The sequence below is a fragment of the Mus musculus genome, chromosome 14 (genome assembly GCF_000001635.26).
Source record: "Mus musculus strain C57BL/6J chromosome 14, GRCm38.p6 C57BL/6J".
Lineage (NCBI taxonomy): Eukaryota > Metazoa > Chordata > Mammalia > Rodentia > Muridae > Mus > Mus musculus.
The window spans coordinates 79,199,280-79,225,302 of record NC_000080.6 but is presented as its reverse complement, the minus strand read 5'-3'; the positions used below and the strand labels follow the sequence as shown (position 1 = coordinate 79,225,302).

At 45.0% G+C, this 26,023-nt stretch overlaps 2 protein-coding genes across 3 annotated transcripts in view; one reads left to right on the top strand and one right to left on the bottom strand.

Moving 5' to 3' along the window:
• The window catches only part of Zfp957 (zinc finger protein 957), a 35,013-nt gene extending 22,065 nt beyond the window's left edge, over positions 1 to 12,948 (top strand). The window contains exons 2-3 of the mRNA NM_001033215.3: positions 1,440 to 1,924; positions 10,834 to 12,948. Of these exons, the coding sequence (NP_001028387.1) occupies positions 10,946 to 12,649 (1,704 nt within the window). The 5' untranslated portion in view covers positions 1,440 to 1,924; positions 10,834 to 10,945 and the 3' untranslated portion in view covers positions 12,650 to 12,948. The remainder of the gene's footprint in view (positions 1 to 1,439; positions 1,925 to 10,833) is intronic.
• A 10,044-nt stretch (positions 12,949 to 22,992) lies between these two features.
• Vwa8 (von Willebrand factor A domain containing 8) overlaps positions 22,993 to 26,023 on the bottom strand; it is a 353,253-nt gene continuing 350,222 nt past the window's right edge. For both annotated transcript variants that reach the window (NM_027906.1, XM_017315982.1), the window contains one exon: positions 22,993 to 24,205. In NM_027906.1, the coding sequence (NP_082182.1) occupies positions 24,097 to 24,205 (109 nt within the window). In that variant the 3' untranslated portion in view covers positions 22,993 to 24,096. The remainder of the gene's footprint in view (positions 24,206 to 26,023) is intronic.

The window sequence follows — 26,023 nt, the reverse complement described above, 5'->3', positions numbered from 1 at the left end:
CCTGGGTATCTTGTCTGTAGTCCTATGAGAAAACCAAAAAAGTCACTCACCTGAGCCTTAGCAACTCACAGAAGCACAGGAGTAGTACACACTTGCTGCTTTCAGATAGTAAGGTTAGCTGGTACGTTTGGCAGCATTGTTCCTGGGAAAACTGTGGCTTCTAGCTAGTAGAAAGTCCCCTACAATAAAAACCCTCTACATTTTGTTCATCAGCCAGGGCTCCCTGAAGGTCCTCAGTATAGAAAGAGGGGGGAGCTACTACCATCACTTAAACATGGGTCAGACCCAGAACTACTGCAACCTGTGTTTCTTCCCCATGTGGTCGCTGACTTGGATGGAAAGGGAAAATCCTGTATCCTTAGATTTCCCTGAGGCTTCATCATCAGCTAAGAGGGGGTATCAGATCTCTGTCTCTCTCTGTCTCTGTCTCTCTGTCTCTCCCTCTCTCTCTGTCATGGGACATCCTCCTAATCATCTGGGACCAAGCCTGGACCTTTCTCCCAATGTGCATAGCACTTGGCAGTTACTTACCTAGTAGGATGCTGAAGCTAGACTTGTTTCTACAAAACCAGGGCCTTTGGACGGCTGGCCCTTCTACTCTTCTACCTCTGCACCTGCAGAAAGGACACCTCTGTTGGGTGGAATTAAGGGAAGTCTCCTTTCTGTCAAATGGTGGTCCAAAGGACAAATGAGGGGACCAAAGAATGGGGGAAAAATGGGGCACCCGTGTTTGTCAGCATCTTCTCAGATCCTTCATAAGTCCTTGAGGAAAGTGGAGTTACAGGGTTGCCTCATAGGCATGCAGATGTCATTGTAGAATCATGGCTTGACCCAGGTCAGCAAGGCCACATCTGCCTCTCGGTCGCCACACCGCATAAGCAGGCAGGTAGGGAAGATGGGTGTACAAGGTACAGCTATCACTCTCATCTGAATCCTAGAGGATGCTTTCCTTCCTCACCAGCGTGCTGGCTTGCTAGCCAGGGCAGATGCCGAGTTTTTAAGGATCAGGCATTTCTCGTATTTTACTTGAATTAAGTTATTTGGAGTCTATCCACAAAAGTGTCTAGGGAGTGGAGCAACAAGGGAAGAGGTCACAGCCATCACGGCAGGTCTGGAGGTAGCTACTGAATAGTTTATGTCTTAGGGACCTGTCCAGATGGCCCTATGGGTGTTAACTAGGGGCCCAGGAGACTGTGTCAAAGGCTATTCTATTTGGAATTGAAACAGAACCTGTTTCCGACACAGTTTGTCCCAGAAGATTTGCCATTCTCTCTCTCCTCTGATTCCTGGCCACCACCCCACCAAGCTGGGGGAAGGATCGCTCAAACGCCGGCACACTTGAGTCAGCTTGTAGTCGTACCTCTTTATTATGCACACTGGAGAGACCCACAGCTCGGGAAGATTGCATTTTTTAAGTCTTTTTTTTTTTTTTTTTTAAGGCTTTGAAATATGTGCAGGGCTGGAGGTGGAGAAGCAGGAAGCGAGGCCTGGCAGATGAGCAATGTTTCCTTGGAGACTTGGATTTGATTTCAGTTCTGCACAGAATACCCCTCAGCCTTGTCTGCTTCATTTTACTTTGTGAGGAGAGATGCGCGTATACCCTCTCAGTGCCCAATCCTTTGATTAACGAAGTTGGAATTGGCCAATGACAGGAGGCTCTGAGGAAGTATTTGTTGACCCAAAGTAGTAGTTTTCAGCCCTGGGTGATGACTTGGACACCTTGAAAACCTGTAGAGGAACAGATATGTAGAAGAAGAGTGTCCTGGATGAGACTACAGCTCGGTGGTTGAACACTGAATGGTACGCATGAGGTTTCCGTTCCAAGCACCAAGAGCAAAACAAAACCCCATAAAAACAATGGATGTCTTTGCTTGGACATTTTTCACCCATGTGACTCATGAAGTCAGATGCTGATAAACACCAAGTAAGTTATATAAATTAAAGCAGGTGTCTCTAATAAAAATGGAATGCCTACTGAGATGAGGCCCTGGATTTAAGAGAGGTGACTCAATGGTGAAGATGCTGGTGAAAATCCCGTGAGCCACTTACATAGAGCACCATGACCATAGTTTATGCGGATACCAAACTGTGGTTATTTTATGGTTATTTTCTTAAATGTTTTTGTTTGATGATTTACTTTAATTATGTATGTGGCTAAGTGGACATGAGTATGGGTGCCCAAGGAGACCAAAAGACATGTTGGATTTCCTGGAGGTGGAGTCACGCTGCACAACATGAACGCTAGGGACCTTGGGGACAGCATGCACCTTTAACTCACCAGCCCTTGTTATCAAATAACTTAAAACGCTAAAAACAAAAGAAAGAAAAAAATCTGCAGACTAAAATGCTACAGGGAATAAAAGAAAAGAAAACCTAAAAAAAAAAAAAACCCCACAAGATGTCTTTCTTAGCCACATGTTCTGGTTAAGTGGCTCTCCTTGTAACCTAAAAATAAAAACAACCCACCCCATGTATTCTGAACAAGATTTCAATGACCTTGGCAAGCTCTGGTATTCCTTTTCTCTGCTTCTTCCTTGTCCCTGTCGCCCCCACCGTCCCAACCCTCCTCAGGCAAGCCTGTTGTATCACAGCGTGGGGTCTGCTCAGGGTGTGGCCTCTCGCGACCACTAGGGTTTGTGAAGTTCCTACATTTCCCAGGCTATTCAGTATGGCTGAGGAAATTTTATTTGGAGGTGGCCAAGGTGCCTCTAGCCCTCGACCACAGAGGACAAAGAATAAAACCTGGGGCTATTTGGAGATGGCTCAGGAAATCTCTGTGGCAGGAGCTATACCACAGCTCATGCTGTGTGGCAAGGAAACCAGTCTTGGAGGCAGGAGATATGGACTAGACTATACTCCCCACTCTTCCAGACTGAATTCCTTCAGTGGCAGCTTCCTGCTTTCAACTCTGAGGGTCCAAAGTCCTGGACTCCTCTTCATTTGTGCTCCTCTCACATAAGTAGTACATTAGCAAATTGGCCCCAGTTTCAAAATACACTTCCTGCCATCTTAGCTCTGAGTTATTGATCTCCGGCCAACTGTCTTCTCATGCTAACCTTGGCCTTCGGAAGCATGTCCTATCTCTCTTTTTTTAAATTTTTGGATTTTTTGACATTATATCACTTCCCACTTCACGTTCTTCCTCCTAAACTTACTCTTCCTTGTTCTCTTTCAAATTCATGGCCTCTTCTTTACATTAACAATTATTACATACATGTATGTTTATATACAAACATATTCCTAAACAATACAACCTGCTTAGTCTGTATAATGTTACTTGTGTGTATGTTTTCAGGGCTGACCATTTGGTATTGGAGAATCGATTGGTGTGCTCTTTCCTGGGAAGAGTATTTCTCTAGATTTCACCATTCCTTAGCTCTTGTAGTTTTGTATATTTTCGAGGCCTCATGGTTTCTGCCCCCCCCCCCCCACACACACACACTTTAGCATGTCTGTTGTTTCCTGGTTTAGCTCATGTCTAGGAAGTCACGTTGATGAGACTTTATGGTTATAGTTCCTGACATTTCTAGGAGACACAGTTGCACAACAAACACCCTGGTTCTCTAGCTCTTACAATCTTTCTGTTCCATCTTCTAGGTGATTGTACTAGCTAGTTTTATTTGTTTTTTTTTTTTTCCAAGACAGGGTTTCCCTGTGTAGCCTTGGCTGTCCTGGAACTCACTTTGTAGACCAGGCTGGCCTCGAACTCAGAGATCTACCTGCCTCTGCCTCCCAAGTGCTGGGATCAAAGGCGTGTGCCACCACGACCGGCATAGTTTTATGTCAACTTGACACAGCTGGAGTTATCACAGAGAAAGGAGCTTCAGTTGAGGAAATGCCTCCATGAGATCCAACTTGCTTCTTGGTCATGATGTTTGTGCAGGACTAAGACAAATTCGTACCAGGAGTGGGGTATGCCTGTGACAACCTGACCATGTTTTGGGGAGGACTGTGGAAGGACTTTGGAACTTTGGGCTTGAAGATCCATTTGTTGTTAAGAGCTCTGTCAGATGTTGTGTAGGAGCTCGGAAGATAATGTTGAGAACAGTGCAGAAGATGGAGGTCTGGTTTGTGAAATTTCAGAGGGAAAATTAAAGACTCTTTTCAGGGCCATTGCTGTTTTGATTGTGAAGATTCTGTAGTTCTGGTTAGCTGGGGCTGAAGAATCAGCTGTGATTAACAAGATACCAGAACTACTAAAGCAAAAACTTTGCATTACTGGGACTATTGATGCTGGTTAGCTGGAGCTAAGAAATTAGCGGTGATTAAGAAGAGACCAGCATCATTGAGGTGACATCTTCTGGGAACTGTTTTCTGAAAGCACAAAGAGGCTGTGTTCCAGAGATAGCCAAGGTTGTACTCCTGCTGCAGCAGAACTTGGTAATGTGTAAGGGTCACCCAGGTTTTGAAGGCATGAAGGGTCATGCAGTGTTTTGGAGATGCCAGTACCATGAGATGACCACCAAGAGCAGCAGCAGCAGTAGTGGAGTACAGGCATCTGGAGCCTAGAGGACGCTGCATGTGCTACAAAGGGCATGGCTGGAGAAGTGACCCAAGCCCTTGGAGGAGCCCAGAAGATCGTGAGTTGGATCCCAGACATTGGATGGTTGGAGATTGATTTTTGCTTTTGATTGTGACTGTGCCCTGATATTTTCCCTCTTGAAGGAAGAAACTATTTTAGTGGAGCCCACAGTTAAGGAGACTTTTAATTGTAAAAACTTTGGATTTTAAAAGAGATGGATATTTTAAAGATATTGAAATTTTAAGAATATGTAATGATTGTGGGACGTTTAAAGTTATTTAGACCTTGGGGATGAATAAGAATGTAAGGGTTGAGGCTTACTAGTGATGTGTTTGTGTGTCAAGTTGACAAGGGGTCAATTGTACTGGCTAGTTTTATGTCAACTTGACACAGCTGGAGTTATCACAGAGAAAGGAGCTTCAGAGGAAATGCCTCCATGAGATCCAACTTGCTTCTTGGTCATGATGTTTGTGCAGGAATAGAAACCCTGACTAAGACAGTGATAGAGTTGTACTGCAGATGGATCTGACAGGACTGGGCTCCACAATTAAGCCTTTTAATTGGTCATGGTTTTCTGTAATGGTTTCTGCCTGTTGCAAAGAGAAGCTTCCTCCATGAGAGGTAAAGGCTACTCTTCTCTGTGGTTAAAAGAACAAATATTTAGGATGCAGTCGGGGATTGTGCTGGTTTAGTAAAGTGGTGGGTTAGATCCTCTTCTGGGATCCATGACTTCACTAGCACTGGGTAGTTAGTCGGTTAACTTTCCAGTACTAGGCATGGTGTTCCTCTTGTAGAGTGTTTTGAAGCTAGTGGCCTGAGCGACTTGGACTACTTTTGAGAATGTGTCACTCTTTGCAGAGCTTCTTTGCTTGACTGGTGTCAACCTTTGCTTTTTGAGAGGGGGGTCTCTCGCTGCAGCCGAAGTTTATTGACTTGGCCGGGCTACCTGGAGCTTCAAGGCATCCTCCTGCTGCCATCCCTTGCCCTGTTCACCCCCAGTGCAATTCCAGAGCCTGGCTTTCTCTTTTAGTTCTGCGAGCCTGGGAAGTCCTCATGCTTTTGTGGCTTTTACTGACAGAGCCTATCCCAACTCCCTCAGCTATCTTTTCCCTGTGCACCTCATTTAAGACAGTGGCCCTGAATCCAAACCTAACCCTCTTCAATTTACTCTGAGAGCTTGTCACAACTACACATTACCTGCTGACCTGTTTATTCACTGGATTTTGCCACTAGAATATACTCCTTAAAGAGGAAGCCAGGACAGTGTCTGCAAAAGAGCAAGGGCTCATGAGGTATTTTCTGGCTTCCTGAAGCCAAGCTGTAGCAAAAGAGACTCATGGGAAGTCAGTCTTCTCTCTGGAGGTCATGTTGGCCCTGAAGGCCTGAGAGTGAGCAGATGGGATGTGAATAGGAGTCTTTTCTGCAAAGGGAAAAGATATGGAATCAATCAGGAGGTAAGGCCAAGTACAGTGCAGGGCATGGGTCATGCCCTGGGACAAGAGTCTTGGGTTCTCTCAGGTGATGTGCACAGAAGCCCCAAGCAGAGGTTTATGACAACTATTCAGTTAATGCTTCCAGTTGATACACAGATGGGTAACCTTAGATTTAATTTGCAAAGAACAATTTGTAAATCAACAGAAGTCCGGCCAGCCAGGGCTGCCCAAGGAAAAGGTGATGGAGCCTGTATAGTGAGAAAGGGGTGCTTGCTTCTTCCGCCTCTACCCAGGCTGCTGTGACCCGGGATGGTTGTGGTTCTGTGTGCCTCACTCAGACTTGTGAGCATGTCCGGGTTCATTTACCTGGAGACTAAACACACCAGGGATGAACATATTACCCCCTGGCAGGAAGGGGACAGGTGCAGAGGACGGACTTGAAGCATGGGGCTTTGACTGTCAGTCAGTGCTGGCACTAGCAGGGAGGCTTTCTGGGTATGAGCTGAGGATTCTGAGGACCTCATGACCGTGGTTAGGCAGCCATTCTGCATTCATTGTCACTTCCTTCCTTTTCATCTGGTGACTTAAACTTTCCTGAGTACTTACCAGTACCAAGTGACAATAGGTGTTTAGTCACATTTTCATAATTACCTATTATAATTATCTCAAAAAACTATGACAGAGAATTCATTTTAGTTAAGGGACTAGAATGTACAAGGCTTCCTTAATATAGTGTGTGTGTGTGTGAGAGAGAGAGAGAGAAAGAGAGAGAGAACACTAAAGATGGCGGCGGTGGCGGCTACTACTACTTTTCTTCTTCTTCTTCCTTCTTCTTCTTCCTCCTCCTCCTCCTCCTCCTCCTCCTCCTCCTCCTCCTCCTCCTTCTTCTTCTTCTTGTTTTTTGAGACAGGGTTTCTCTGTATAGCCCTGGCTGTCCTGGAACTCACTCTGTAGACCAGGCTGGCCTCGAACTCAGAAATCTGCCTGCCTCTGCCTCCCTAGTGCTGATATCAAAGGCGTGTGCCACCACGCCTGGCCCACTAAAGGCTTCTTATATGATATATATGACTCTATATATGAGCAAGAACACTGGCAAAAATAGTCAGATTTACAGAAATCTGGAGAGCATTATTAACAATCCCTCATTCCTGCCCTGTATTCAGTAAGAGCTGTGAGCTTCATAGTGTTTTGTTGGAAGTGGACCCATTTAGTGTGGCCTAGTGAGTCATAGTTATTTGAAACACTAAGGCAGGGGGATCATGAATCCAAGGCCTGCTGGGTCTCTAGAGAAAGTTCAAGGACAACTGAGTTAGACTACAGAGACCTTGTCTCAATATTTTTGAAAAGGTCAGGTATGGTACTACATAGCTTTAATCCAAGGATTTGGGAGGCAGAGGCAAGTAGATCTCTGGAAGTTCAAGTTCAGCCTGGTCTACAAAGTGAGCTCCAGAGCTAGGATTTCATAATAAATAGACCTATGAAAGAGAGAGAGAGAGAGAGAGAGAGAGAAGGAAGGAAGGAAGGAAGGAAGAAAGGAAGAAAGGAAGAAAGGAAGAAAGGAAGAAAGGAAGAAAGGAAGAAAGGAAGAAAGAAAGAAAGAAAGAAAGAAGGAAAGAAAGAAGGAAAGAAAGAAGGAAAGAAAGAAGGAAAGAAAGAAGGAAAGAAAGAAGGAAAGAAAGAAGGAAAGAAAGAAGGAAAGAAAGAAGGAAAGAAAGAAGGAAAGAAAGAAAGGAAAGAAAGGAAAGAAAGGAAAGAAAGGAAAGAAAGGAAAGAAAGAAAGAAAGAAAGAAAGAAAGAAAGAAAGAAAGAAAGAAGGAAGGAAGGTAGGTAGGTTGGTTAAACAGTTGGGAATACAGTTAGGATTCCCTCAATAGGATACTGTTAGCATGAATGTTCAATCCCCACTCCTGTAAAATAAATACATTCAATGAAGTTACAGGACACAAAGTTAATATGTAAAAGTAAATTGTATTTCTGCACATGAGTAATGAACAATATGATAATTAAATTAAGAACATAATTACATATATAATAGCATCAAAGGGAAACAAATTAAGAAACGAAATGTAAAAGACTACAAGTCTTATATATGGGAGTGGAGCTGCCTCTGGGTGTTGTCCAGACAAAGTGTCTTAATAGATATTTCTTCCAAGAAAAATACACTCCTGTGTCTATGTTGCTGGAAATTAAAAAGCCTAGGATCTGGATCATTTGTGTGCCAAGCAAGTTTTTAACCACTGAGCCATACCCTAGACATAAAGAAGATGTATAAATGGCCAATAGGTGCATGCAAAGATATTCAGGATTAACAGCCATTAGGGAAATAACAAAATGACAGTGAAAGACAACTGAAGATCTACTAGGATGTTCGTAGCTAAAAAGCAGAGTGCATTTGTTGACAAGGGTCAAAGAAACAGAAGTCTCCTACTGCTTGTGGGAATGTAGGGTGGTACAACTCCTTTGGAAAGCAGCCGGGACAGTTCCTCAAAACATTAAACGGAGTCATCCTCTAACCCAGAAATTCCACTCCTAATTCTATACCCAAGATAACTAAAAACACATGTTCTCATAAACTTATACATGAATGCTCGTTGTGTTAGCCAAAGATTTATTCCTGTAAGAGTGGATAAACAAAATGTGATACTTTCATACAGTTAAATATTACTTGCCCATAAAAAAGAATAATAAATATAACATGAATGATACGAAAACATTATGGTAGATGAAAGCAGCTCATCTGGCATGAAGTCATTTATAGGAATGTCCAGACAGGGAAATCCACAGACAGTAGACTTGTGCCAGGGAAGGGGAGGGAGCAGTGGGCAATGATTCCCAGGCAGGATGAAGTTTCCATTGGAGATAATAACAATGTTCTGGAATTAGACAGTGGTGATATTGACATAAAGTTTTGAATATATGTCAAACCACTGCAATGTGTACTTAAAAAATGAATGTTATAGTGTTTCAACACAAATTATTAGGGGAAAAGTTCCCCAGGATATACAACTAGTTAGTATAGAAGTTATGATTTGAAGTCAGTGTCCATGAGTTTGAGGTCATGTGTTGTTAAGCCTTGCTAGGCAACCGGGGCCCCTGGGAACTGTCTTAGGTACTCACAGAATGGCTTCTTCTTGGGGGGGGGGGTGCTTAGGGCACAGTTAGTTGGGTGTCTGCTGTCACTAGCAACTGACATGGACATATATTCATCTCAAAGTGACCCAAACAACTGTGACCCTGTCATGATGAGGATTTTATCACAGTCTCAAGCTTGTGTGTCTGGTTCTGTCCCCTCCTGGGTAAAATCATTTCCACACAGTGCACCAGCTCCTCCATGGCTGTGTGTGGGGCTACTTGGGAAAACACAGTAGCAATATTGCTTGGGCTGAAGGCGGATATCCATTTCTGCTTCCTGACTATTATCTTGTCATAGGTATTAATAAGAGTCCCAGAATATCCTTTCCCTGAAGTCTTTAAACAGGGCAGATTTTCTCCTCTTTGGCTCATCTATTTACCTGTCTAGCAGCTACTTAATCATTTAGGATCTACCCATCTATCCTTCTGTAAACATCCATCCATCCATCCATCCATCCATCCATCCATCCATCCATCCATCCATATACACATCCATTCACCCATCTATTCAGTCATACATCCACCCACATATCCATCCATCTACTCATTCATTGTCATTCTGCTCAACCCTTCCAATTCATTATGGCTCTTCGTAAACCTGTGTTTTAGAGAATGAGCCAAGTAATTACTTTTTCTAAGTCTTCTATGAATTTATAAACTTAGAGTCTTAATGGGATGTGTGGATGGTGGAAATATTTGGCAGTCATGAAGACCCAGTCAAGGAGATTCCCAGACAGTTTCACAAAAGCTGAGTTTCGCTGCTAATTTCCTTTCTTTCCTTTGCTGTAGAGCAAGCCATCTTCTCCCAGAGGACTTGCAAATGTGCAAGCTCTCCCCTGAGCGCTCCTCTACACTGCACAGCCCCTTTCATCACTAATTCAATTTATAATCCTGGGGAAGAAAGTTCTCCACTTATTTTTGAGATGGCAAAACAAAACAGTCACAGCATGAGGCAGTCCTAAGGCTTGCTATGTTGAGCTATTATTACTTTGGGCTCCTGGGCTGCCCAGCTGAGCCCCATCTCACCCCTGGCCATTCAGGCTTAGCTGTAGGACAGGCCTAAAGGCTGGCTGACTGGAGCCTTTGAGTAGGCTGCTAAGAAATGCTTAGCTGGGGAGTGGCAGCCAGAGAGGGAGAACTGTAATCTCAGGCCTGCCTGCCCAGCTGCCTCCGAGAGCGCGCCAAGTTCAGACTATCCTTCCCTCTGCCTCCACCCAGTAGTCCCTCAATCTTCCTACTAAACACACATTCACCACCTTCTCGTGTTGAAGCCAAAGACAAACAAGACTCGGCACCTGCCTTTATCCCCCAGAATAGGGAAGACAGATAAGAAAACAGTTACAGGGTATGCTGAGCACCCATGACTGCTCTGACTGGCTCTGCCCACAGAGGCCGGGGACAAGCATTGTGGAACATAATTTCTTCGTTCTGCTTTCTAGCTGGTGGTAAAGGGAAAGTCTTGTTGCAGTTTGCCTGGCTTTTCTAAGCGTCACCTTGAAATTAAATAACCACTGTAAGAGTATTAAGAATTGGGACTTGTATAAAGTGGTTATTACGAGGGTCTTCTCTCATAAGTAGATCAGTGTTCTTCTCTCGAGACTGGGTTGGTTATCGTGGAGTGGGTTGATTATGGTGGAGTGGGTTGGTTATCATGGAGTGGGTTGGTTATTGAGACAATGTGTTTCTGGTAAAAAGTCTAAGTTCAGCCTCATACAGGCTCCCTTGCCCTTCCACCTTCTGCCATAGGCCATACAGCAAGAAGGCTCACAACAGATGTCCCTCCCTTGAGCTTGAACCTTCAAGGCTCTGGAATTGTGAACAAAGAAATTGGTGTGCTTAGAGGAGACCAATCGGTAGTATGAATAAGCAAAAGAAACAGAAGCAGCAACCACCTCCACCTCCTCAGCCCCCTCAGATTCCAGAAAGTTCTGCAGATGAAGAGCCAAAGCCAAAAAAGCGGAGGCAAAGGAGGGAGAGAAGGAAGCCTGGGGCCCGGCCAAGGAAGCGGAAAACCAAACAAGCAGTTCCCATTGTAGACCCTCAAGAACCGGAGATCAAGCTAAAGTACGCTACCCAGCCACTAGGTAAAACCAATGCCAAAACCAAGTCTTTCCCCCCTTACATCCATGCAGTAAATAAGGGTGAACTTGGAGCTGTTTGTACAATCGTCAATGCTGAAGAAGACGAAGAACAGATCAAATTGGTGAGGAGCCGGAAGGGTCAGAGATCTCTGACCCCTCCCTATAGCAACACAGGAAGCAAAGTGCTCCCAGCTTCATCCTTTATGCTGCAGGGACCTGTGGTAACAGAATCTTCTGTAGTGGAGCCGGTGGTTTGCTGTCTCTGTGGCAAGGGGGCCGGTTACGGTAACATGGGTGACCTCTTTGGACCCTTTTATCCCCAAAATTATCCAGCCACTCTTCCGAAGAATCCACCTCCTAAGAGGTCCACAGAAATGCAGAGCAAAGTCAAGGTTCGGCACAAAAGTGCTTCTAAGGGTTCTAAAACTGACACTGAGGAGGAGGAGCAACAGCAGCAGCAGAAGGAGCAGAGGAGCCCGGCTGCTCATCCTAGGTTCAATCTGCGCCAGCGCTCCAAAGACTCTGCTGGAGGTCCTCGGTCCCTGTCCAGGGGGCGCCCTCGTAAAAATGTAGCCTCTAAGGGCAACAGTAAAGAGACTGTTTTAGACACAAAGCCCTCTGTACCTGCCTCATCAAAAGGTGGTCCTGAGCGGGGTGGAGGTCCTCGGTCCCTGTCCAGGGGGCGCCCTCGTAAAAATGTAGCCTCTAAGGGCAACAGTAAAGAGACTGTTTTAGACACAAAGCCCTCTGTACCTACCACATCAAAAGGTGGTCCTGAGCGGGAGTGGAGTAGTCCTGAGCGGGGTGGAGGTCCTCGGTCCCTGTCCAGGGGGCGCCCTCGTAAAAACGCAGCCGCTAAGGGCAGCAGTAAAAAGACTGTTTTAGACACAAAGCTCTCTGTACCTACCACTTCAAAAGGTACTAATAGTTCAAAAACTGACACTCAGGAGCAACAGCAGCAGAAGGAGCAGAGGAGCCTGGCTGCTCATCCTAGGTTCAATCTGCGCCAGCGCTCCAAAGACTCTGCTGGAGGTCCTCGGTCCCTGTCCAGGGGTCGCCCTCGTAAAAATGTAGCCCCTAAGGGCAACAGTAAAGAGACTGTTTTAGACACAAAGCCCTCTGTACCTACCACATCAAAAGGTGGTCCTGAGTGGGAGTTACAAATCCCTGAACGACCTCTCCCCAGCAACGAATTTTGGGTCCATGAGGATTGTATTCTCTGGGCCAATGGAACCTACTTGGTCTATGGCAGGCTCTATGGCCTGCTGGAAGCGCTGGAAAACGCCAGAGATGTGACATGCTCCCACTGCCAGAAGGCTGGCGCTACTCTGGGCTGCTACAACAAAGGCTGCACCTTCCGATACCATTACCCATGTGCCATTGATGCAGATTGTTTGCTGAATGAGGAGAATTTCTCAGTGAGGTGCCCCAAGCACAAGGTGAGACTGCAGAGACGAGAAGGTGGTGATGGACAAACATGACAGAATGGAATCCTCCTGTTGAGCAACCATACCTCACTCTGCTCTACCCTGCACCCCCGCTGCGTCTGCCTAGGCCAGCACTTCCTATGTTCTCAGGTCACACTCAAACTGGTGACACCACAGGAAAAGAAAGATACAAGATGTTGGAATGGCCGTTTCCATGGACACAATCTCCATTGTGACAATGTGGGGGAGGGGGAGGGGTGGGCTGATGGGGAAACGGGGAGTTAAAAGGGAGGGATAATATATATCTATATAAATAAATTTTTATTAAACTAATAAAATTTATTTTAAAATATGCAACTCAGTATTGACATTTTAAAGTCATCAAAATAATCTATAATAGTTAAATGATTCTTAAATATACATGATATCTTCTGAAGCTAAAAGTAATATGCACTCAACCAGTTTTTAAAATCTATTTGGAACATTAACATGATAGAAGTAGGAAAAAGCCTCTTGTGAAGTCCTCTATGAAAGGAAAGTGTGACAAGTTCCTGATTAGACAGAAACTGTTCCATCTCCAAGGGAGAATACGCAGTGTAACTGTGGCTTCATAGAATGAATTGGGTAGTGTTCCTTCTGTTTCTATTTTGTGACTAGTTTGAGGAGTATTATTGGTATTAGGTCTTCTTTGAAGGTCTGATAGAATTCTGCACTAAACCCAGCTGGTCCTGGGCTTTTTTTTTTTTTTTTTTGGTTGGGAGACTTTTAATGACTGCTTCTATTTTTTTAGGGGTTGTGGGCTGTTTAGATGGTTTATCTGATCCTGATTTAATTTTGATACTTGGCATCTGTCTAGAAAATTGTCCATTTCATCCAGATTTTCCAGTTTTGTTGATTATAGGCTTTGTAGTAGGACCTGATGATTTTTTTAATTTCCTCAGTTTCTGTTATTATATCTCCCTTTTCATTTCTGATTTTGTTGATTTGGATACTGTCTCTGTGCCCTCTGGTTAGTCTGGCTAATGGTTTATCTATCTTGTTTATCTTCTCAAAGAACTAGCTCCTGGTTTTGTTGATTCCTTGTATAGTTCTTTTTGTTTCCACTTGGTTGATTTCATCCCGGAGTTTGATTATTTCCTGCTGTCTACTCCTCTTGGGTGAATTTGCTTCTTTTTGTTCTAGAACTTTCAGGTGTGCTATTAAGTTGGTAGTATATGCTCTCTCCAATTTCTTTTTGGAGGCACTCAGAGCTGAGTTTTCCTCTTAGCACTGATTTCATTGTGTCCCATACGTTTGGTTATGTTGTGCCTTCATATTCATTAAATTCTAAAACTCTTTCATTTCTTTATTTCTTCCTTGACCAAGTTACCATTGAGTAGATCATTGCTCAGCTTCCATATGTATGTAGGCTTTCTGTTGTTTTTGTTGGTATTGAAGAACAGCCTTAGTCCATGGTGATCTTCTTGTATTTGTTGAGGCCTTTTTTGTGACTGATTATATGGTCAATTTTGGAGAAGGTACCATGAGGTGCTGAGAAGGTGGTATATTCTTTTGTTTTAGGATTGAGAGTTTTGCTGGGTATAGTAGCCTGGACTGGCATTTGTGTTCTCTTAGGGTCTGTATGACATCTGCCCAGGATCTTCTAGCTTTCATAGTCTCTGGTGAGAAGTCTGGTGTAATCCTGATAGGTCTGCCTTTATATGTTACTTGACCTTTTTCCCTTACTGCTTTTAAGATTCTTTCTCTGTTTTGTGCATTTGGTGTTTTGACTATTATGTGATGGGAGGAATTTCTTTTCTGGTCCAATCTATTTGGAGTTCTGTAGGCTTCTTGTATGTTTATGTGCATCTCTTTAGGGAAGTTTTCTTCTCTAATTTTGTTGAAGATATTTACTAGCTCTTTGAGTTGGGAATCTTCACCCTCTTCTATACCTATTATCCTTAGGTTTGGTCTTCTCATTGTGTCCTGGATTTCCTGGATATTTTGGGTTAGGAGCTTTTTGCATTTTGCATTTTCTTTGACTGTTGTGTCAATGTTTTCTATGGTATCTTCTGCACCTGAGATTCTCTCTTCTATCTCTTGTATTCTGTTGGTGATGCTTGCATCTATGACTCCTGATCTCTTTCCTAAGTTTTCTGTCTCTACGGTTGTCTCCCTTTGTGATTTCTATATTGTTTCTATTTCCATTTTTAGATCCTGGATGGTTTCATTCAATTCCTTCACCTGTCTGGTTGTGTTTTTCTGTAATTCTTTAAGGGATTTTTGTGTTTTCTCTTTAAGGGCTTCAAGCTGTTTACCTGTGTTCTCCTGTATTTCTTTAAGGGAGTTATTTATGTCCTTCTCAAAGTCCTCTATCATTATCATGAGATGTGATTTTAATCATAGACTTGCTTTTCTGGTGTGTTTCGGGTATCCAGGACTCACTGTGGTAAGAGAACTGGATTCTGATGATGCCAAGTAGCCTTGGTTTCTGTTAATTGTGTTCTTGCCCTTTCCTCTCGCCATCTGGTTATCTCTGGTGTTAGCTGGTCTTGCTGTCTCTGACTGTGGATTGTCCCTCCTGCAAGCCTGTGTGTCAGCACTCCTAGGAGACTAGCTCTCTCTGGAAGGAATTTGGGTATGGAGGCGCTGTGCCACAGCGTCAGCTTCAAGCACAGATAGAAATCAGAAGGATCCTGCCCCAGGCTGCTCCTCAGTTCCTGTGACCTGAGGGCTCCAGATGGGTCCCCTCTGAGCAGAAGTGGTAGTCTTACCTGTGCTCACAGTTGTGCCCACATTCCTGGGAGACCATAACTTTCCTGGTGGTATTTGGGTATGGAGTGCTGTGGCATGGGATTAGCTCTGACACAGATGGAAACCAGAAGCTATAAATGTATTTTTAGTCTGGAAAGACTTTGTTTAAATGACAGGTGCGCTATGCCTTTTGATTCTCTTTTAAAGTTATCTAGCTAACTCAAAATTTGTTCCAATGACAATGAAATTTAAATGTGAACTTGAACTGAACAAACTCATTTCATAAAGGATGGGGTTTGGCTTTGATCTTTAGCCTGTCTCACAACAATTCAGTGAACACTAGACCCAGGCCTGAAAGAGCAGACAAGTGACAGCCACCCTTCCCTTGGTCAGAATCTGTCTCACAGGGGAAGTCTGGGGGAGGGGGCAGAATGGGGATGGTCATCTTCAAAAGTGCAGGGAATGGTGTTTAAACACAAAAATAAAGTTTTCTCTTCCCAGAAAAAAAAAATGGTGTGCTTTATAAATGATCACCTGTGGCATTCTGTCATAACTCAGATAGTCCACAAACACATTCATGAGGGCTGCATCCTCATGCCCTTAAGTCTTTGTATATATTCCTCTGTTACTGCCAGAAAGATTTGACTAATGAGACCAATCCTTTGCAGAGTATCTAAATAACAACTAGCTGAGTCAGAGGCTTCTCTTGGGCTGAGGGAAGAGTACAGGTGAGAGGTCATCTGAGATGTCTTTGATTATAGTCTTTAAGATTGTCCAATCTGATCAGCCTCCTGAGGAGGCCTGTGCTTGCAGTGTAAACTGCCGGGAACCACTTCTAAGACAGGTTATTTGACCCTTCTGAGAGATAGGTCATTAGATCCCAAGAAACAGTTAATTCATCATCATAAAGAAGTCAGAGAATGGACTCCACTTGCTCCTAGCAAAAAGTAAAGTTGAGGATCTGGCTAACCTCAGTTACCTGCCCTGACATCTTCACCCCTCCGGCAGCTTTGCTGGGAAAGAGGCCACTCTGGGCTCTGAACAAGGTCTGAGATGTTTGATCAGGATGTCATGGTTCTCAAGCAAAACTGGTCAAGGAGACTCTCAATGCCAGGTGTTACCTTCCACCATGGACCTAAAATCAAATGTCTTTTGCTTCTGGGGTATCAATGGCCTTCCCACAAAAGCAAGACTCTCAGAGGATGGCTGTCTTCTTCCCAGAAGTGAAGAGAAAGAAAGCATAGCACTGGGTGCAGAACTCTGGTCCCTGGTTTGTGGATGTGGGATGACAGCATGCTGTGATGGCAGTGGGCTGCTGGCCAGGCACAAATGCTGATTTTGTACATTGGCTGCTCTACAGTCCTGTGTCTCTAGGAAGAAAAGCAAAGCTCCCAGAAGGGTGTTCCTCAGAAGTTCAGCTAACAGTACCAGAATTGAGGTGTGCAGGAAACCACCCCAATAAATACATTTTGGGGACAATCTCCAAATACCTCTTACACAGGCTTTCACTTATGGTTGATGGAGTCCCTTGGTTATTTTATTTCAGTTCTCTGATAAAGGGGAGATGGGATTGTCCTCATTTCAGGGGTGAAGAACCTGATCCAAGAACTTTGGGGTGTCTCAGGTAGCCGTGGCTGGAAGGGGTGGAGCGGGCTAAGAAACTAGGTCTTTTCAACCCAAATATCATTGATCTCTCTCTCCTGTAGCTCATCCCTTGGGGAGTCTGACTTATAGCACGTGTCATACAGTCTCTGTTCACAGAAGACCTGTGTGGACCTATGCAAAGGAACCACATACTCCCTAGGAGGCCCTGACCCTTAAAGCCACTTTCCTTGCAGAAGCAGAAGCCATGCCAGCCTCATTGGATACATTGGCTCTATGATCCATGCGGATCTTGTGAAAAGAGATTTGGAATTCTCACGTTCACTCCAGTGAGGACTGGATGGCGTTAATGTGAGCCTGTTCACATTAGAACATATTCCTCGTGTCCAGTGAAGGGGAAATGGTAATGGTGTGCTTTGATGGGGCCTCCTACACTTGGAAATACATTTGGGTTTTGTATTTTAAATCTTCATTGTGAATATTCATTATACATGGTACTGTGTTATATAAGGACATTTTCTTACAAGTGTATCTTATATTTTGAGCATAGTCTACCACCATTTTTTGTTTTGTTTCATTTATTGAACTTGTCTGCTGAAACTTGGTTTCTTGTTGAAACAGGGGTTTGATTCACAGCTCAGGGTGTCCTGGAATGACATTGCCAGAGCTGACCTTGAGTTCATGATTCTTCTGCCTAGGAGATCTTGGGCATCTGCCGTCATATTTGACTCACTAGAAAGTTTTTTGGAAGAGTCTGTAACCAGCCTCTACAAAACATGGTTTTATGAAAGTTTCTTAACAAAGATCAGATGCCTCCAAAAAAATTAACATCAGCTTAAAAAAATAGTTCCAGCCAGGCGGTGGTGGTATACACCTTTAATCCCAGCACTTGGGAGGCAGAGGCAGGTGGATTTCTGAGTTCGAGGCCAGCCTGGTCTACAAAGTGAGTTCCAGGACACCTAGGCTACACAGAGAAACCCTGTCTCAAAAAAAACAAAACAAAACAAAACAAAAAGTTCCTGGGCTGTGGAAGGGGCATACGGGGTGATATGCAAGCAAACAAGAGGACGTGTGTTTACCCTAGCACTCATGGAAAAAGCCAGATGTGGTGGCATACCCATATAAGCCCAGTGGTAGAGGTAGAGACTGGTGCTGACTGGCCAGAGTACAACTAATCTGTGAGCACGGGTTCCAGTAAGAGTCCCTGTTTCAAAAACTAAAGAAGGGAGCAATGAAAGAAGACATGTGCCATTGACTCTCTGACCTATAACCCTCCCCGAGGCCTGCACATACACACGGACACCCCTCATGCATGCCATCATAGTGAACTTTTCCTCTCCTTTTCTCTTCTGTGCTCAGTCAGCTACCTCCTTCCCAGCATCAGCACCCTCCGGATACTTAAAAATGTAGAGTTATAATGTCTTTTCCCCCTCCTGAAACCATTCTGGTTCTTCTCCATGACAATCGAATGTGTCCTGGAGGACGTGAGTCATAAGGCGGCCTGTGCCTTTCAAGATTCTCTCTGCTTCTGCTCTGCCATGCTGTCCTGGGGCTATCATCTTTGCTGCTCTGCCATGCTGTCCTGGGGCTATCATCTTTGCTGCTCTGCCATGCTGTCCTGGGGCTATCATCTTTCCTGGGATCTCCTCTCAGAGTGGACTGAAAACCCCTGGAACCATAAGTCCAGATATACCTTCCCTCTCCTAAACTGTTTCTGTCTGGTATTTGGCCACCATGACACAAGAATAACAAACACAGCCCCTTCTGTCCTCACCCCAACCACAGTTCCTCTGCCTCGGGGGCTTTCAAATTCACCCCAGCTGTTGTTTGGGGAGAGCGTGTGGACAAAAGGACTCCAAGCAAGCCGTGATGATGGATGGCCATGCAGGGGGATCTGTATTATGACGGAGCATCCTTTCTCACTGAGATACGCCATTCTGAGGATAGACTTCAGACGCGGAGGCACAGAGCCAGGCCAGCTGTGTGGAGCTGTACTCCAGCCAAGCAACTGAATGTCTGCTTTCAGGCGGCCCGAGGAGCTGTTACAGTCCTCTGCCTCTGCCGCCCAGGGCCTGCCCTTCTCCTCCAGTGTCTAAGAAAGGTCACAGGGAGAAAGATTCTTTAGTGCTAGTGTTCCACATGTGGTTCCAAACCTTTGTTCGAGAGCCTGTAATGAATGTGCTTGCTTATACCCGTCAGCCTTGAATGGAGTTGTTCAAACCTCTGAGAACACTAAAGGAAATCCACCCGAGAGGGACCCCTTCTTCAATTTATCAACCTTGTGTGTACATCAACCGACCTTCTTGTCTTCTTCACTTACCATCTTCTCTTTGTGTGTGTGAGTATGTGTGCGTGTGTGGGTGTACGTGAGTGTACGTGTGCATGCATGCGTGTATGTGGATGTGTATGTGAATGTGTGTGCATGTGTGTGTGCATGTATGTATGTGTGTGCGTGCATGAACATGCCCATATGCATGCATGTGTGTATGTGTGCATGTATGTGCATTTCTGGGCTCTGAGCTCCCTGGCCTGGATGCAGTTTCTTCGGTTTCCTCAGGAGCGAGAGTCTCCCACAGGCCGCGCTAAGACCAAGGCTGTCCAATCAATCAGGCTAGTTCCAGCTTCGCCTTGTAGTTTCTGTCAGGATGGCGCAGAGGTGATCACTGTTTTCTTCTTCCTAGGGCCCAGTTTCATGTGGGCTATGCAACTTCTACACAAGGACTCGGACCAACCAGTCTTGGTGAGATTCACTGTTTCTGGAGTTCCCACCGTAGAAGTGTTACTAGTGTAGAATAAGGGAACTGACAGCGTCATTAAATCAGTGTCTGCATTTATGAATATAAACATCCCAGCACGAGGAAGTCCAGTTTTAATATCCTCTGAGTAAATACACCTCTTTTTCCTTAAGTCTGAAAGGCTTCACGTATGGCCTGGTACCATGAGACCAACTACAGGGAGGATCCTGTCAGGTTCATGCGGCCATCTTGAGACCTACATGAAGTGCATACCTGCTCCATGAGGCTTAGAGCCATTGTTCCCTTTCAGTTCCGGGTCATGCCAGCTACTATTACTACCGCTTCATCTGGGTTTGATATCAATAAGTCCTTACATGCTGAGACTCCTCTGTGGCCACACCACTGTCTTCAGAGGCCAAATTTATCCTCATATACACTAACTACTCCGAAGCCTGTGGTGTCTGGTGCCTGTGGGCCACAGGGGAGGGACAACCTTACAAAGTGGCTCACATCCCTTGACAGGATTTCTTGAAGCAGAGCATGGTGTTCTCACCACCCTCCGTGATCCGAGCCACTTTAAGAGTGCTGTATTTTGCTCTGAGTGGCCCAAATACCACAAACACTCCTCAAGTTCAAAGTTACACATGACCCTGGCACTCCAGAGGTCAGCGCATGCTGCGCATGTCTGCGTTTGAAGGTTGACGCCTCAGACAGTGCTCAGACTGCACCTCCATCTGAGATGGTAGGCAAGCACACCCCTCTGGAGCAGGCTGAGTTTGCAGAGCTCAACATGCATACATGTTGAGCGCTTGGCATTGTTCAGCTAGGGTGAGCTCTTGCATGTACAGTAGCTTTTCAATCCTTGATCTTTTTGACTCGTCTGCACTTTTACTGTTCAAAGCTGGAAACAACAGGCAGAACCCTCATCTGTTGAGCGAAAGATCCTTCTTGTGTCATATTGATGATGCTCATGTAAGGAAATATTCACATTCAGTCAGCAACAGTGTGGTTGATAGAGGCGCCAAGGTCCTGTGTGCTGGGAGACAGGCTACCATGTGCTAAATATGCTCGTAGGTTACACCGAAGTGGCATGGCTATTACAAGAAACCAGAACAAGCCACAGGAACACAGAACTGTAGTTTTAGTATTTTTTTTCTTCAAACATCTTAAGGCATTGGCTTAGTTCAAATGAGACCCAGAAGACTGGCTCAAGTTTGCCAGGTAGTTAATGGGACTCAGGATCTAAAACCTCTCTACAGACTAGTGTTCTAACTAGAGTTATAAATTCTCCCCACTACCAGTAGAAAATTGGAATTTTAGTCGTGCCGCCAGAGCAAATGTTAGCAGCTCAAGGCAGCAGGTAAGATCTTTACTACACATCCCTGTTCATTTAAGTGTTTTTCTGCTCTATATATTATTGGGTGGATTTTGAAGTTGACTGCGGCCCTCCAGAGATGCGGTTTCAGAACAGGTTGCTCATGTAAGGGGAGACTGGCTTAGAGGTTGGGGGATTTCTCTTCTACTGCCTTTGTTGGAAGCAAATACAGATGGAGGATAAAGCAACCATTTTCTGTTTCCCTCTCTCTGCATCTCTGTGCTGGGTCCACTGAGGAATTTCAAGTTGGCTGACCTGGCCGGCCCAGGAGGGAGCCAGGTGCAGGGAGGGTGGACTTTGGTGCTGGCCTTTGGGGACCTCTGATTAGGCTGTGCTCAGAAACCCAGTGAAACCCAGTAATGGGCCTTCAAAGCCTCAGGGTCCGTTTAGAGAAAAATCCTTCAGGCACTGAGGAATTTCTCCTCCTCAGTGGGTTCCCAAGAAAGGGGGTAAAGAATTAAGTGATTCATTCCAGACATCTGACACTCCTTCAAATCCTCCCGCTCTGAGCCACTCTGTGGCTGCGCTCAAGCCGCCCCATCTGCAATGAGGTCATCTTATTGGGGGCACAAAGGATTCCAGGGGGAACATACATCACATACTGCGGCTATTCACAGTGCTCGTTCCTCCTGGCTGCTCACGACTAACAATGAACCTTCTCAGCATTTCATTTGCTTGCAAGAGAGACTCGGGTTAGATGTCTTTCAGTGCACACCCCACGGGCACACAGTGCGGTTATTATTATGTCCTGGCGCTAATGAGAGCCTGGGAACAGCTCACAGTGGCCTAAAATTAAGTTCATTTAATAATAAACACATCACTTTGTAGGTAGCGTAAGAAGTTAAAAAAAAAAAAAAAAAAAAAAAAAAGCCGTGTTCCCCTCCCTCACCATCTTCCCCTTTACAAATAAGAAAACACAGAAGTCTATTTTCTCTTTCAGATAACAATTGCAAAGGATGTCTGGCGACCAGGAAAGGGAAACTTAATTACTGGGAAACATTCCTTCCATGTTTAAAAAGAATGGCTCTGCATACTCAGGTTGTTGTGTGGAGAGCCTGCTTCTTGAGCTACTTGTGACTGCTATTTCCAAAGGCTGCCAGGGGCAGTGTCCTTGGGGCTAAGCTGCCCCTTGATGGGTGTTTCCTCAGTTCACTGCTGTACCCAGGAAGAAGGGTGCCGTTTTAAGATTCTTCTCAGAAGTGTCCCATGCCTTAGCCCCCATACCTCTGAGTGCCTGAAAGCACACAGATAGAATTTGTGGGGACAAGAGAGGAAGGCAAAGACAGTTTGCAAGAAGAGGAGAAGAAAGGAAGAAGGCATGGGAGCCCTCCATGAACCCAGGGAGCAGCAACATGCAGTGTGGGTGAGGGGGCTCCTGCCAGTGCTTGCAAGCCGAGCTAGGGGCCTCCAACCTTGCCTGCCTGCCTGGGACTGGATAGCTCTGAGGCTCGAGCCATCCATGTCTTCATTTGTGAAGTCATACTCAGAATTCAGAGAATGATCAAGAGTCTGTGGTCTGGAATCTTGCAAAAGCAATGAGTTTTCTGTGTTTAAGCACTTTATCAGTAAAAAGTGCCCCTCTTGCTGGGCAGTGGTGGCACACGCCTTTAATCCCAGCACTTGGGAGGCAGAGGCAGGCCGATTTCTGAGTTCGAGGCCAGCCTGGTCTACAAAGTGAGTTCCAGGAAAGCTGGGGCTACACAGAGAAACCCTGTCTCGAAAACCAAAAACCAAAAATCAAACAAACAAAAAGTGCCCCTCTTAGAATGAGAACAGAACCATTTAGCAAGTTCCTGCAGGGCAGTGAATCACCAGGGAATGCGAGTGGTGGGAATTAGTCACGTGATTACATTTGGAAAGCACTTACTGAGTTGGAATTTTGTGCATTTTGGGATAATTGAGCACCTGGAACAAGCAGGTGACTAGAAATACAAACCACACACACATACTCATTGGGTGGTGACACCATACTGGGAAGCGACTGCTTTTATTTGACAGCGGATGAGCAGGAGATGGGGTGTTAGAAGAGATGGGGAACCTTTTTTCTCTGTCCTACAATCAAATGAAATGAATTTACGGGCCTGTACGATGACACTGTACCTGGCTAGGGTAACATAACACAAGGTGAGTTTTCCAGCTTACACTAGGTAAACACGCACATAATGGGGCCTCAGCACTGAATTCATGTCAGAGCAGCGTTTCATCACGTGCTCGAGCGACGGTTCTGTTGGATTGTGTGATTTTAAAGACTTTGAAAGACAAGAGAAAAATATGCGTTTCTTTAGTTAAATCAAAGCAAGTCTCCAGGCGACACCCAGTCAAACGCAGTGTTTTGGATTTTGGGTAATTTGTCAGACATGAGCACTCACTACGTTCAGCACTGTAATTTGGATGGCGAAGTATACTGTACTCCACAGTGGAACTCTGGGGAACTGAAAAGGGCTGACACAGGGAACCTGAGGCAGGATATCTTTATCTTTCAGCTCGGGTAGCAGCGTGAATAGAAGTCAGGTGGGACAGCAAGCACCCTAGGGACCGTTTGGTTCCTTTCTGTCCAGAGAACAGGATTACTGAGAGAATCCAATGCCTTATCAAGTACTGCTGTCCAAATACTTTCCAGTTAAGGTTAACTGCTGTAAAATTGTTATTTGCTGGGCAATACACACTGCAGAGAAAGCAGAAATAACCACAGACAGGAACATGTTGGGAGGGTTTGCAGACTTGTCCCTCAGGGTCAAACTATGGGCTTTTATTAAAAGGCTTCGTATGGCATCTGGCAGCAGATGACATATTAAGGCAACAGTGGGTGATTTTTATCCTTTGGGTTTAGAACTAGGCCTAGCCTTACAGTTCCTGAGCCTGTATCCTTCAACCCTGACCTTTTAAGAAATGCAGGTCAACCCGTTTCCTTTGCAGACCTTCAACCCATCCAGAGTACACTTCTACTCGTAGGTCTGCTCGATGCTGGACATGGCACAGGTCGGCTTGGTCGCTGCCTCTTCGTAATTCTCTCTGCTCCTATTTGCGTCCAATCGTGGGATGGTGAAGTGTGCGTCTTAGATACTGGACAGCATGGTGGAGGTGAAGATCTGTTGTAAGATCTGAGGGATCTTCTTGGTATCCATAGCGATGAAGGACCGGCCAGCTGGCAGAGTTCTCTGAAGCCTGTCAGAGGGAAGGGAAGGGAGGGAAATCACCATTGCAAATCAAGGCTCCATTCCAGCCCCTGCCTGGCCGCCACAGCATCCAAATGGGTTCTTAGGGAAGGATGCTTTCACACTCTCATACCTTACCTGCAGCTCAATTGTCTGTCTCTAGGCAATGGAAGGCCTGAGAAAGCATCAGGGAGAGGCAGGGAAAGCAAGAGCTTTTCAGTGAGAGAATGAATGGATCTCAAGTTCCGGCCTCTCCTGAGATGTTCTGGTCCCTAGACAAGACAGTGCCTGAGGGGCCCATCTGGAATTAGCTCACCTGCATCTGGCCGCACACTGCATTTTTAAAAGCCTTTCCTTTCTTAGAAAACAGTCCTCCAACAACGTACTACACAGCCAAGTCCCCAAGTGGGTCTCTGGTTCCTCCCCACCACATACTGTGAAATGCAATCTGCATTATCTAACTGCTGCTTGACAAAACTGAGGTTGAACAGGCTTATGGTAACTTTTCTTTTAAAAAAATGTCAATTTATCATTTGGAATAAAAGGCCATCTTTGAAGGCAATAAGGCGGCAAGACACAGATGTATTGAAAAGAAGGCTGCCTTTCATTGTGCCAACAAAGTTTGGTTTTGGAGTGACATTTAATAAAAGTCAGGCACTCTGTGCAGTATCATGTATTTGGCGTGCGGGGCAGAGCAGCTAAGTCTGCACCATGCCTTTTGCCAGCAACGGTTGGACCATTTCCCCAGGAAACCACAAGGGTATTATTGTGCTTTTCTAAGTACTCCAACAGGATCTGTTCACTAGAAAGAAAGAAAGAAAGAAAAAAATGCCCATTTCAGCTCAGCCAGCGTTTGCTGAGCTTGCCGTCTGCCTGGCTCTGGTGCTGGGGAGATGTGCACAGAGAGGCTTTGAGGACAGGAAGCTTCCAGAAAATGTGAAGTGCTAACATGAGAGAGAGAGAGAGAGAGAGAGAGAGAGAGAGACAGAGACAGAGAGAGAGACACAGAAAGACAGAGACAGAGAGAGAGAGAGAGAGAGACAGAGAGAAAGAGAGAAAGAGGTGTGTGGTTGGCTGGCTGAGCAAGTTTGAGTCCATGATGTCAAGGCTCAAGCTTACTGTGGATGCTGCAGCACCCGCAGGGCTGAAACTGCCCTGGTTCTGGGGGTCTGTGCCACAGAGCCCAGCTTGCAGAAGAGCAGAGCAAAGCCAGGCCCTCCATTTGTAAGACAGGATTTTTTTTTCCCCTGAGATACAGTTTTGGTTGTGTTCTCTGCATTTTATGAGTATTTTATGCAGAGGAAACCCATGAATGTTTTCTGTAAGTGTGTTTAAGTTATGGACAGTGTTTCCTGGCTTCTCCTGCTGGGTCAGCCCAGAGGTGCTTACTGTCTGGTTATAAATTCCTACAGCTACCATGCAGCACGATAGCTATAGCATAAAACTGTCCATACACATTTATATACACGTATATAGTCTTCCTTTGTGTCCAAGGTGCCTCACCTACATGTCTCCACAGTAAGAGCTATATACATACACACACATGTCTAAATATATACTCATGTTACTGAAGTTTGTTTATGGGATATATATGTATGTATGTATGTTTGTATATATGTATGTATGTATGTTTGTATATATGTATGTATGTATGTTTGTATGTATGTATGTATGTTTGTATATATGTATGTATGTATGTATGTATATATGTATGCATATGCCTATGTAAGTCTCTGTATGTATGTGCTAGTTTGAATGAGGATGGCCCCATAGGCTCATATATTTTCAAGCTTGGTCCTCAGTTGGTGGGAAGGATTAGGAGTTGTGG